At 35.4% G+C, this 13,206-nt stretch overlaps 1 protein-coding gene and 1 pseudogene across 4 annotated transcripts; one reads left to right on the forward strand and one right to left on the reverse strand.

Moving 5' to 3' along the window:
* Window positions 1-3,871: 3,871 nt before the first annotated feature.
* Window positions 3,872-6,102, forward strand: LOC127136106 (chaperonin CPN60-like 2, mitochondrial; annotated as a pseudogene).
* Window positions 6,103-7,280: 1,178 nt separating this feature from the next.
* Window positions 7,281-11,533, reverse strand: LOC127073515 (zinc finger BED domain-containing protein DAYSLEEPER). 4 transcript variants are annotated; one of them, XM_051014678.1, is made up of 2 exons: window positions 11,368-11,533; window positions 7,281-10,475 (listed from the first exon to the last, which is right to left on the reverse strand). In XM_051014678.1, exon 2 carries the CDS (start codon window positions 10,452-10,454, stop codon window positions 7,458-7,460), a length of 2,997 nt encoding a protein of 998 aa, XP_050870635.1. In that variant the 5' UTR covers window positions 10,455-10,475; window positions 11,368-11,533; the 3' UTR covers window positions 7,281-7,457. The 4 variants fall into 4 exon arrangements, with proteins under 4 accessions (XP_050870635.1, XP_050870637.1, XP_050870638.1 ...); XM_051014680.1 differs by lacking the exon at window positions 11,368-11,533 and adding an exon at window positions 11,256-11,337; XM_051014681.1 differs by lacking the exon at window positions 11,368-11,533 and adding an exon at window positions 11,294-11,311.
* Window positions 11,534-13,206: the final 1,673 nt, after the last annotated feature.

The following is a 13,206-nucleotide window of genomic DNA, read 5'->3' on the forward strand; positions in this document are numbered from 1 at the left end:
GTGGTATGTACCTGGCATCAGAAGCAATCTGATGAGTGTGGGACAATTAATTGAGAAAGGTTTCTCAGTTACCATGAAGGACAATCTTCTGAAGTTGTATGACTGCAATCAGAAGTTGATTATGGAGTCAGAACAGGGAAGGAATAGAACATTCAAGGTGAATGTCAGAACTGCAGACTCAGAATGTCTTAGTGCAACAAGTGCTGAGAAGGAGAGTGAGCTGTGGCACAGAAGATTTGGTCATTTGAATTTCAGAAGCTTAAAACATCTGAATTCAAAGAAGTTGGTACATGGAATTCCTGCAATTAAGAAGCCTGAAAAGTCATGCAAAGTTTGCATGAAAGGAAAACAACCACGATTGCCATTTGCGTCAGAAACTGCTCCAAGAGCAAAACATGCCTTGGGAGTTGTACATTCTGATGTGTGTGGTCCATTTCCAGTAGCATCGATTGGAGGGAATAAATACTTTGTGTTATTTGTTGATGAATTCACAAGAATGACATGGGTATCCCTTATTAAGTTTAAACACGAGGTGTTTGATGAATTCAAGAAGTTCAGAATGAAGGCTGAGAATCAGAGTGGTCAGAAGTTGAAGATTCTTAGAACTGACGGTGGAGATGAGTATAACTCCAAAGAGTTCCAGAAGTTTTGTGAGGAGAATGGAATTGAGCATGAGGTTACTGCTCCTTATACCCCTCAACACAATGGTCTTGCTGAAAGGAGAAACCGCACTTTGCTTGATATGGTAAGAAGCATGCTAAAGGAGAAGAAGCTTCCTCAGAAGCTCTGGGGAGAAGCTGTTGCCACTGCAACGTATGTACTCAACCGATGTCCTACGAAGAAGTTGAAGGAAATAGTTCCAATACAGAAGTGGACTGGAGATAAGCAAAGTGTTAGTCATCTGAAGGTGTTTGGTTCTGTTTGCTATAAACATGTTCCAGAAGCCAGAAGACAGAAGCTGGATGATAGAAGCAAAGTGATGATTCTGATAGGGTACCACAGTACAGGTGCATACAAGCTCTATTGTCCAGAAACCAATAAAATTGAATTCAGCAGAGATGTGATTGTGAAGGAATCAGAAGTTTGGAATTGGGATAAGTCTCAATCTGATTCTGATGTTAGAACTTCTGAAGAAAGGTCAGAGTTCGGAATTTCTGAGGTTGGAGTAAATTCTGACGTTGATTCTGACTCTGATAGTGATCCAGAATCTGATGTTCCAGACTCTGATGTTCCAGACTCTGATGTTGCAGACTCTGATGTTTCAGACTCTGATGATCCTGACTCTGATGACCCAGACTCTGATGGTAATCCAGATTCTGGTGGCAATTCAGACTTTGGAAATATGCCAGAACCTTCAGATGGTCAAAGCTCTGGAGGAAGTCAACCATCTGAAGGTAGAAACTCTGAAGTTGAAGACTCTGAACAAGCTCAGAGACCACAAAGAGTCAGAAACATCCCCAGAAGATATGCAGAATTTGACATGCTGCAAGACACTGAAGTAGACTCTGAAGGAGAAGTTATTCAGTGTGCCATGTTAGTAGACTCTAAACTCATAAGTACAGAAGAGGCTCTTAAGCAGAAGCTCTGGCTGAAGGCCATGAAAGAAGAACTTGATGCTATAGAGAGAAACAAGACTTGGAAGCTGACAGAACTTCCAAAAGACAAGAAAGCCATCAGCGTCAGATGGGTTTTCAAACAGAAGTTAAAGCCAGATGGTTCAATTGGCAAACATAAAGCAAGGTTGGTAGCCAGAGGATTTCTACAGAAACCTGGGCTGGATTACTCTGAAGTGTTTGCACCTGTAGCAAGACATGAAACAATCAGAATGGTGATTGCAATAGCTGCTAACAGGAATTGGCCTCTGATGCATTTAGATGTAAAATCTGCATTTCTGAACGGTCCATTAGAAGAAGAAGTTTACGTGTCACAACCTCCTGGATTTGTGAAAAAGAATCAGGAAGGGATGGTGTACAGATTATACAAAGCTCTATATGGATTGAAACAAGCGCCCAGAGCTTGGAATCAGAAGATTGATTCATTTTTCAAGAAGCAAGGCTTTCAGAAATGTGAGATGGAGTACGGTGTCTATGTTCAGCATACTTCTGAAGGAAATATGACTCTGGTATGTTTATATGTTGATGATATACTGCTGACTGGAAGTTCTGAACAGGAGATAGCCAAGTTCAAGAAAGTTCTGATGAATGAATTCGAAATGACTGATCTAGGCAAAATGACATACTTTCTAGGGATGGAGTTCAGATACTCTGAGAAAGGTATTATTTTGCATCAGCTCAAGTATGAATTAGAACTTCTGAAGAGATTTGAACTGGAGAATTGTAAGATTGCTGTCACACCTTCTGATACAAATCAGAAACTGGATTCTGACTCTGATGGAAAGGATGTGGACGCTACAACCTTCAAACAGTTGGTTGGTTCTCTGAGGTATTTGTGCAATACCAGACCTGATATTTGCTATTCAGTTGGGATGGTTAGTAGGTTCATGAGTAAACCTAAGTGGTCCCATTACCAAGCTGCAGTCAGGATTCTGAGGTATATCAAGGGAACTCTGAAGTATGGAGTATTATTTCCTTCTGGAAGAAAGGATGAGTCAGAACTTCTGAGTTATTCAGATTCTGATTGGTGTGGAGACAGAGTTGACAGAAGAAGTACGTCTGGGTACTTATTCAAATTTCTGGGAGGTCCCATTTCTTGGTGTTCCAAGAAGCAACCTGTTGTGGCGTTGTCAACTTGTGAAGCTGAATATATTGCAGGTGCTGTTACTGCATCCCAAGCTGTGTGGATTCTGAATCTATTGCAGGATCTGAAGATTAAAGTAAACAAACCTCTGAAGCTGATGATTGACAACAAGTCTGCAATCAATCTTGCCAGAAACCCAGTGTTGCATGGGAGAAGCAAGCACATTGAGACCAAGTATCATTTTCTGAGACATCAAGTTCAGAGGGGAGTGTTAGAAGTTGTACACTGCAGCACTCAGAAGCAGTTGGCAGATGTTCTGACGAAAGCTATCAAGACTGACCAATTTCTCATATTAAGGGATGGAATTGGTGTTACAAGTTTTGATGGAATATGAATTAAGGGATGGTATTAGATTTTATTAGATTTAATTCATATTTAAATTGTATTATTTTCTTAGCCTCTAAGTTTGTTAGAGGGTATTTTAGTATTTTATCCTATTGTAGTAACCCTAGTTTTAGCTTATAAATAGGGTGTCAATCATTGTAACTTTTAATCCTTTTGTAGCCGTCATTCTCTTAATAGAATATTCATCTTTTATTCTACCTTTGCACCAACAGCCTTAACCACTGATTGTTGGACATCCATTCAGAATCTTAGTTATATGACCCTAACTGCACACTTCATTAACAATGATTGGAAGTATGAAAATAGGATTCTAAGTTTTTGTTTAGTTCTTAATCATAAGGGTGAGACAATTGGTAGAAAAGTTGAAGAGATTTTAAGGGAATGGGGAATAAGGAATGTGTCCATAATCACTGTGGACAACGAATTGTGGATTACTGCATATTATGCTGAAAATGATCACAATGAATTTGTGGAATTGTGGATTACTGTATATTATGCTGAAAATGATCACAATGAATTTGTATTGTTTATGGAATTGTGGATTACTGCATATTATGCTGAAAATGATCACAATGAATTTGTACTGTTTATGGAATTGTGGATTACTGCATATTATGCTGAAAATGATCACAATGAATTTGAAAACAGGTTATCACAGAAGAGCGCGGCATAGCTCTCAACAAAGTCCGACCTGAAAATGAGTTGTCTAAGATTTTAAAGTTTTCAGGATGGCAACACTTTGGAAAATAAGTTGGAAGTGGTGGAAGGAATGAAGTTAACTAGAGGCTACATATCTCCTTATTTTATTACAGACCAGAAGACCCAGAAATGTGTAAGCACGGACTTATTCTTTTGATACTAACATATATTACAAAAATTCTCAAAAATGCACTAGTATGTTAGTTATTGTATGATTGATTTACTTGGATAAGAATTTGATTGTGGCTTCATGATAAGTCGTATGATCAATCAGTTATTGTATTAGCTTAGTTTATTCAATTGTATATGACATGCATCGCATATAAATGCAAGGCTTCATTCAACTTGTTTATTTTTGTGGGGGAGTTAATTTTTATTTGTGATGTTAACAAAGGTGATTTCCATTTTGTTAGGAATTGGAGAATCCATTTATCCTCATCCATGACAAGAAAATTTTCGACATGAATTCACTGTTGAAAGTATTGGAGCTGTCAGTAACGGTATATAAGCTAATCTTGATTCATTGTGCTTATTTTCATTTGCAATTTGAATATTCTCATGATTTACTTTTCTATTTTATTTTTTTAATCAGAATAAAAGACCACTCCTAGTTGTTGCAGAAGATGTTGATAGTGATGCATTAGCTATGCTCATACTCAACAAGCATCGTGCTGGGCTTAAAGTGATTAATGAGTTCATCTTGGTTATATTTCCTGCTACATCGTGGTTCAACAAACTTGATTATTGGTTTTGTTTTCACCCTGATTTCAGATTATTGTACAAGTAACTTGGATTTCTTTATTGTTGTTCAACATTTTATGTACATATAGTTTGTGTTCTTTGTTGCTGTTACATGCAACTTGAATTTTGCTTTCTAGTTTTGTTGTTTTTTATTTTTATTTTGTCAGATTTTGCAAGTCAGAAGTAATGCCAGACTTTCCCAATGTATTTTCGAGCTACTTGAAACTTGATTTTGTATATATTTGTAGTCCACCTTATTTCAAATTCTTGTATTTTAGGTTTGTGCTATAAAAGCTCCTGGTTTCGGGGATAATAGAAGGGCAGCTCTAGATGATCTTGCGATTCTTACCGGAGGAGAGGTGATTCTCTATCTACATTTTATTAATCAGTTGTTGTGTTTGGGCTTGGCCTCCTTCTATAGTTGTACTATTTTTCTGTTAAATTATTCAATGACGACCATCCCGAGGTCTAGCATTCGAGATTACTTCATATTATGCTGAAAATGATCACAATGAATTTGAAAACAGGTTATCACAGAAGAGCGCGTCATAGCTCTCAACAAAGTCTGACCTGAAATGCTCGGCACTGCAAAAAAGGCATGTGGCTTGAACCATTATAACTGTTCTTTGTTTCTTCTATTATGTTACAATGCTACAGAATCACATCGAGCCACCATGATTTTGACTAAGTTACACTTTGGAGCTTTAACAAAATCCTGGTGCCACTGAAATTTGGTCAAATTCACCATCTCACCCTGATTTTGCCTAAATCATCTGTTTCATATTCTTGTTCACATTATTTGATTCCTTGTTTATCTATTAAAAGTCGGTATGTAATCCTTTTATCCAGGTGGCGGAGTTGCTCTCTTATATGCTAGCAAAGTCTTGGAGAATCTTGAAACTAAAAACGAGGATGAGAGAAGAGGAGTACAGATTATTCAGTATGCACTCAAGGTTTGTGCTGTTTACTTCACACTCTTTTTTTGTCACATATAGACCCTTCTCTATTTTCACTTCTTTACCTCGAAATTTTTTCATTTTTTCCAACAATGCTTATGACTTGTCACATGCACCTACGTTTACAATAGCTGCAAATGCTGGTTTTGATGGTTCTTTAATTTACAGCAAATTGTTGGAACAAGATAATCTTAATTTGGGTTTCGATGTTGCTCAAGGTTAGTAACAGTGAAGGCTGTGATGCTGTATTGTTTATGATACCTTAACATTAAAAATGATTTTGTAGTAAAAAGAAGGTTGTTTAACTATGGTGCTTATTCTGCTAAAACAGGAACTTATGTTGATATGGTGAAGGCTGGGATTATAGATCCTATTAAAATTGTTAGAACAGCTTTGGTAGATGTTGCCAGGTAAAATCATATATCTTACAATGCAATTTTTTCTCTGCTTATATTTCACACATTACTATATGTTAAATTAGTTTTTGCTCTATTGCAGTGTATCGTTGTTAGTGACCACAATCGAGGCATCTATTGTAGAAAATATGAGTGATAAAAACAAACCTCCTCAAAGGGTGGCAAATATGGATGATTTGGACTACTAACTTTTCTTAAATATGTTGAGAATATTTTGGCTTATAATGAACTTGTATATCAGGTTATTACTTGAATGATAATGTAATTGTAATATAATGCTAATACTTTATCACTTAGATGATGATGAAAATGTAATATAATGAAAATAGTTTATGGTTTATTAATTCTTTTAATTATATAGAATGAAGTTTAATGAGTATTCATGTGATTAGTGTTATAGGAATGATAGAATTCATGTTAGAATTTATTGGTCCAAATCGATTCAACCCAACCGAATGAACCGTATAAATCGATAATCCATCAACCGATAAAATCGAACTTAGTTTTGGATGAAACTGGATTTAACTTTTTCAACCGTGGATTAGCTCGGGTTAGCTATTTCGGGCCCGAACCCACCCATAACCGACCGCCGTCCACCCCTACATCTATCTAGTAAATAATGAACTAGTTTACCATATTTTTGTATTTTCAAAATAAAGAGTGGCCTTTCAGTTTCTGCGATCTATCAAAAACTAAAAATGTCACGTCTGAAAAGAAAGTAGCACTGTCAAATTAATAATCGAATTCAAATCAAAGATCTCTGATTATTTTTTAGAAAGATCTCTTAATCAAATACTCTTAATTTTTTTTCAGTAAAACACAACAAATATAAAATATTACTTCTACAAACTTACAATTGTATAAGAGAAATTTAAAACAATATTAAAATCAATTAAAATAAAAATTAATTTAATTATCAGTTGTGCAGGAATGCATGAATAAACAAAATTAATTGATATTGAAGTCAAAAAAAAAAATTAACTTTAAATATTGAAAGGGAAGTAGTAAGAGGAAGTGATAAAGAAATAGTTTTGAGAATAATTAAACTTTAAGACAGAAGAAAGTAGAGTTAAGAGATAGAGCGTAAAGATTTTGATTGAAGAACATAAAGATCTCAAAAAACATCAGTTTAGAAAAAGAGTCAACTAATATGAACTAAAGTCTAAAAATAGATTTACTATTTTTTGTTGTTGTAAATTTTAATAAAATATTTGTGGCATCTAAGATGAACCATCAAATAGATTTAAAAGATGTAGATGACCTTGGTTTAAATTTAGAGAAGAAATTCTAAAATAATCAAAATTGAAAGATTAATCAGGATGAGAGAAAAGTAATTAAACAGGTAGTAATTATACACAAAAATGGATTTGACGCACCTCAAGGCTATAACTTAATTATTTAAGTCCAACCATCCAAAATCCTTTTCAATGTTAATAGAAAATTATTAGGAACTAATATCTATAAGTAAAATAACAGAACCTACCATCATGAGTTCAGCCACCACTCAGGTTAAAACATTGCCCTGAACCAAAACAAATTAAATCTAGAATTCAATTTTCACAAGTGCACTTGAGGCTTCTGCTGCTCCATAATGCATCCAATCTTTGGCACATACAAGGGCCTCCACTACCTCTGGTCGCAGGGAACTTCGATACTGGTCCATCACTTTGCTTTTACTATCAAATATGGAGTCAGCAGGAGCACTCGAAACCGGAACAGACAATATATCCCGGGCCATCTTCGAAAGAGTTGGGTACTTAAGTTTGTTTAGCTTCCACCAACTCAATACATCAAAATCTGGTACCCGGGGCAGCAGGGATTCTTCCAGGTACTGGTCCAATTCAGACTTGGTCTGTTGGCTACTAGTTTCCATGATGTACGCATCAAAATCTGTTAATCCATTTTCTGATAACCTCGTTCCTCCAGGGGATCCGTTACTCTTCACATTTCCATCTTCTGCGTAAGCCGGTGTCAGTGGCAAGGGAAGAGCCATATACTCGTTAAATAGTTCATGAACTCCATCATCAACAATCTTGACAAATTCATGAGCATCATCACCATAGATTTTTGTGAAGCTGAACTCAACAAGCTTCATCTTGAAGCGAGGATCCATAACTACAGCTATTGCAAGAACCAAACTACAATCTCTCCAGTACCTATCAATCTTTTCTTGCATGGGCTTAATAAGTTTGCTAAGGAAGGGATCCTCCTCATTCATAACAGCACGGGCAAGATCCAGCTGCAATTTCCAAACTTCATGAAAGAAGGTAATGGCAGTGGGATGCGTTGTAGTGGTAAGAATGTTCGCTGCTTCATAAAGTGGCTTCAAATAATTGCAGAGTGTTTCAACTAGCTTCCAATCGTGCATAGATGGAGTTCCCTTGTAATCATGATCCGAAGTATCCAAACAAGAAAACACTTCCTTTAGCTCAGAAGCTGCCACCAGCATTTGGTATGTTGTATTCCATTGGGTTTGGTCATCAATAAAAAGACTCCTTTCACTGGGGACCTGAAGATGCTGTTTGAGGTCTAGGAATTTTTCCTCATGCAAATCTGATGTCTTCACATATTTTACACTATCCCGGATTTTTTTCACTAGATCTTGTACAGAACTCAGCAAATCATTTGCAATGCTGCTTAAAGTTCTGGCAATGCAACTTCCCACCAACAACTGACCATTGAAGATAAGTGGATTTCTTGCAGAGAGTAATGATCTGAGACTTCCAAGAGAAACTTCGCTGAGTGCACGATTACAAGTAATAGAAAACAGCCTGCCGTCGAAATTCCAATCAGAAAGGCAAGCAGATACAGCATGGCTGATAGCAGAGTCAGAATCAGGGTATGGTTCCATCACAACGTTGAGAATTCTCTTCTGCAACTTCCAATCACTATCAACAAAATGTCCAGTTATAAATACATATCCTACAGACTGACTTGAGGTCCACATGTCCAGTGTCAGACAGAAACGTCCTGGTAGTCCTTCAAAATATTTGTGAAGTTTTTGTTTTTCCGACAGGAAAGTTGCAACACAGTCTCCTTGGACGGTGTTAAAGGTCACCATATTGAATTGGGGCTGCAGATTTTGGACAAACGCAACAAATCCTGGATGTTCAACCATGTGGAGGGGGTAATCATGCATAATGATCATCCTAGCAATCTCATGGCGGCAACGATCTTGATCAAAAATTATGTAGGGAGAACCCCCAGTTCTATAGCGTCGCTTTGGTGTACTGCTAGCATTGCCAGCACCAGTTCCCCTTGCTCGGGGGGCACATGTGTTCTGATCTTGGCCACGCAGAAGAGCTGCGCATACCCCCTTAGCAATGTGGCGCTTCAGGTGGCTGGTACCAGCAACCTTTGAACCAGTACTATATGCAAAACTTTGATTGCATTGCTTGCAATACGCTCTTCTACATCCGGGATCAACATTTTCTATGGTAAAGTGTTCCCAGACTATAGACTTCTTTTTCCTCCTTTTGTTTGGCTGAGTGTCTGGGGTAGGTTCCTCACAGTTCAAAGGAGTGTCAGCACTTACTATCTCATAGCTGGGTATGATGTTAGCATTGACAAGTCCATAGTGTTCTTGAGAATTAACAAGCTGATTTTCATGCAGTGTTTCATTATTTTCCAGCTCATAGTGATGCAACATTTGGGAATTAGCCAGTTGTCCGGGGGACAGTGCCTCAGAATGGTCCAGATGATTGTTGGGAACTGTATCATACTGAGCAAGATGATCATGATGCATTGGTTTGATGTCTCTGATGTGGCTGTCTTCAAGTTGTTCAGAACACGGCAGTGGATCACAATTGGGTAGAGATTCAGGTTGAGGCAGCTGATCTTCAGGAATCATATGGAAATCAGCAAAGTGATGGTTATGAGAGTGAGTTTCTTCAGGATGGGAAAGGTGATGGTTGGAATCAATTGTGGAAATGGCCAACTCATTTTCAGTCATGGCTTCAGTCATGGCTTCAGTCATGACCACATCATTGATGGTCTGTTCCTCAGACATGACCACCTCATTGCTTTGCTGTGTTTCAAATATTTCCATTCCATTGCTATGCTGAGTTTCTGGCAAAGCCACCTCATTGCTGTGCTGCGTTTCAGATACTACAACCCCACCATCATTTGGAATCTCCTCGGAATTAACCTCAGCATAGAACTTCTGGTCAAGAGTAGCCTCAGAACTAACAGGCTGATTGTCAGAGGGTGTTTCAGACTCGACTGATGGATTGCTGGGTGGTGCCTCATAATTAACTTGCTGATTGTTGTCTGAGGCATCAGCATTGTTCGACTGTTCATTGGCCAGTGATTCTGAATTCTCTGGCATGTTATTAGGAGGTTCTATAGTGTTGTCCAACTCATGATTGGTTGTCCGACCATTTGCATCACCATCAGAAGCCTGTAATTCAGAAGTAGGAACTCCAGCGTCGGGTTCTACTCTGGAATCAGAGAGATCACTGTCTGGCAGACAATCAGCCCCGACTGGAGCATTTTTCAGATTAGGGGTCGCATCCACTCTGTCTTCGTCAACAGTAATCATCTTATTTCAATATGTATCCAGCTACAATACACAGAATAAACAATTGCTGATTAATGGTGAATACAAATTATACACAGTAAGTATAGCCATGAAGAAAACATGAGATCACAAAGACAGCAGATGTTAACACTACCATGCAAAGCATTTAATTTAAATATTAACAAGCATACAATCTGCATTAGACTAGAATGGGTTATAAGCCCACTCTGGAGTCTGAAAAGAAAACTAAATTTCAAAGGGGGTTATAAGCCCACTCTGGAGTCTGAAAAGAAAACTAAATTTCAAAGGGGGCATGCAGACAAAACAGCAATAACATATAACAACACTGCACTTACATCTTACAATAGCATCTTAAATCCACCACTGTGTAGTGTCTATGGGCCCACAAATGGGTCGGGTTGGCCCAATTAAATAATAATAAAAATAAAAATTTAATAATAAATGAAAACAATAACATCAGAACTCATCGGTGGAAGAATCCATGGCAGCTTCTCGATCAAGTACTACCCACAAAACTCACATAAACAATGGTTAAAATCAAAACTGAAATATTACATCATCAATGTACTACCACTGCATGAACTTATAAAAAAAAAAACACAATTACAATCAATCTAAAAGACCATATCATAACAAAAAAAAACAGACCCAACAAAAACTCAAAAACATGTTCTAATTCATAAAAAAAAAACTAAACAAGATAAAAAGGTAAACAACTAATTCATGAAAAATCCAACAGCAAAAGAGACATAAGAAATCAACAAATTCGAGAAAATCACGAAGCTAGGGTTACAGATCTACAAATCAAAAAATAAGATGGCCGAAACGCGGATCCGAACCGGAAACCGCGTCTGAGGATGACCGGAGTGAGATCTAGAGTTATACAGAGGAGAGAGAAAGAGAAAGGGCTCACCGGAGAAAGATGGAGATTGGGCCTGGACCTAATTGGACTTTAGAATTAGGGTTACTGGTATATGAAAACTTGGTTGGTTTTCGTTAAGATGAGGTAACGGAGTTTTTGAGTTTTTTCTCAAAATTTTGAAATAAGGCAATTCTCTTTGGATCTCTGAATTTGGACTCTTCAGGTCCATTAATAATTTATTATCATTATTTTATTCTGATTTTTTTTTTTGGTTATTATTGTTTTTTTTAACAGGGTTTAGGACCGAATGAAGTTGTCTATCAAATGTATGCGGGTCCCCCAATTACGTTACTTTTTTTTTTGTTTTCAATTTTTATAGCCCAAATAGTTTGGGTACATTTTTTCTACCAGTTTTTTTAATTCTTTATGAACATTCTTTGAAATTCAATTTGATCCAACTACTTCTTGCTAGACATTGAATCTGGTTCTTCAGCTTCAGCTGCAATTTGTAAAGTTTTCTCAAATGGGCTTCCATTTCTCATTCAGGAAAAAAAATTAGAGATTTTTTTCAGGAAAAGTTTTACTATTCATTATGCTATCTGATTTGAGTGATTAATTTATATTGTTATTAAAAGATATTGATTATACACACAAAAAAAAAATTATCATTAAAAAAACATATTTCTTTTGTCTCAAAAACAATTGTGTTTTGAATGTCATAAATTATGTTTTCCAAAAATTTCACCACTTTATGTTTATGGCATGAATGATTGTAGTTATATGAATCAAGAAATTAAAAAAATCTCTCTCTCTCTCTCATATATATTTAATTATTTATTTTAATAAATAAATTATATATATTTTTATACTCCTTATGTTTTGTTGATTTTATAAATTTATTTATTATATTTAATAATATCCGACGTCTATGATTAACTGACGGTGTAAAATCCCTTTACACTGTCAGTGTATTTCAATTAAAGTCATAATTTAAATGACTTTTAACAAATAAAAATTAATTTAAATTTTAGTTACATAATTGAATTAAAATTTAAACCTATTTCTATTTTTACTTTCATCATTTAAAAAAATCAAAATTATTCTTATTTATATCAACCAAAATTATTTTATAATTTATGGGCTTTTAAAAAAATGTTACTCTTATAAATAAATTTTATTAAGTAAAAAACGTGAATTACTAAATAAATACTATTTATAAATAATGAATAAATGGAACAAGAGTCACTAAATTATAAAAAATAGTTATTATAACTTAATGAGCTTTAACAAATAAAATTAATTTAAAATTTTAATTATACAATTAAAATTCAAATATATTTTTATTTATCATTAAATTAAAACTATTTTATTTATATATATAAAATTTATTTATATCATACAGATAACCAAAATTATTATTATTTTTTATATCTGTATCACATAATAAATAAATTAAAATTTATAATTTATATGAGAATGTATGCTAATAAATGAATGCAAATGTGAAATGAATGTCATGCATGAATCAATTTATCATAAAAATTAACAGGCAAATTTTGGGGTATGACACTTTTATATGTTTTCAAAAATCCTTCTCCTATGCCTAAGGGAGAAGTGAACATTGTTTGGGCATTTTGAAATTGACCATTAATAAAATTAATTCTATTCATCCACATCTATGATGTTTTATTTTTACTTTTTACTTTATTCTGAAAATGGTAATCACAAAAAACATAAATAAATAATATAATTGTCTATCTGCATAATATTTGGTCACAAATTCACTTCTCTAAAATCAAAATATCAAATCATTATGCAGGTTGGTTTCTAACTGCATTGAATACAATGATCCTTCTCCTTCTCCAAGTTTTGAATTCCCTGTGTTTGAGG

Source organism: Lathyrus oleraceus, chromosome 4, assembly GCF_024323335.1.
Source record: "Lathyrus oleraceus cultivar Zhongwan6 chromosome 4, CAAS_Psat_ZW6_1.0, whole genome shotgun sequence".
NCBI lineage: Eukaryota > Viridiplantae > Streptophyta > Magnoliopsida > Fabales > Fabaceae > Lathyrus > Lathyrus oleraceus.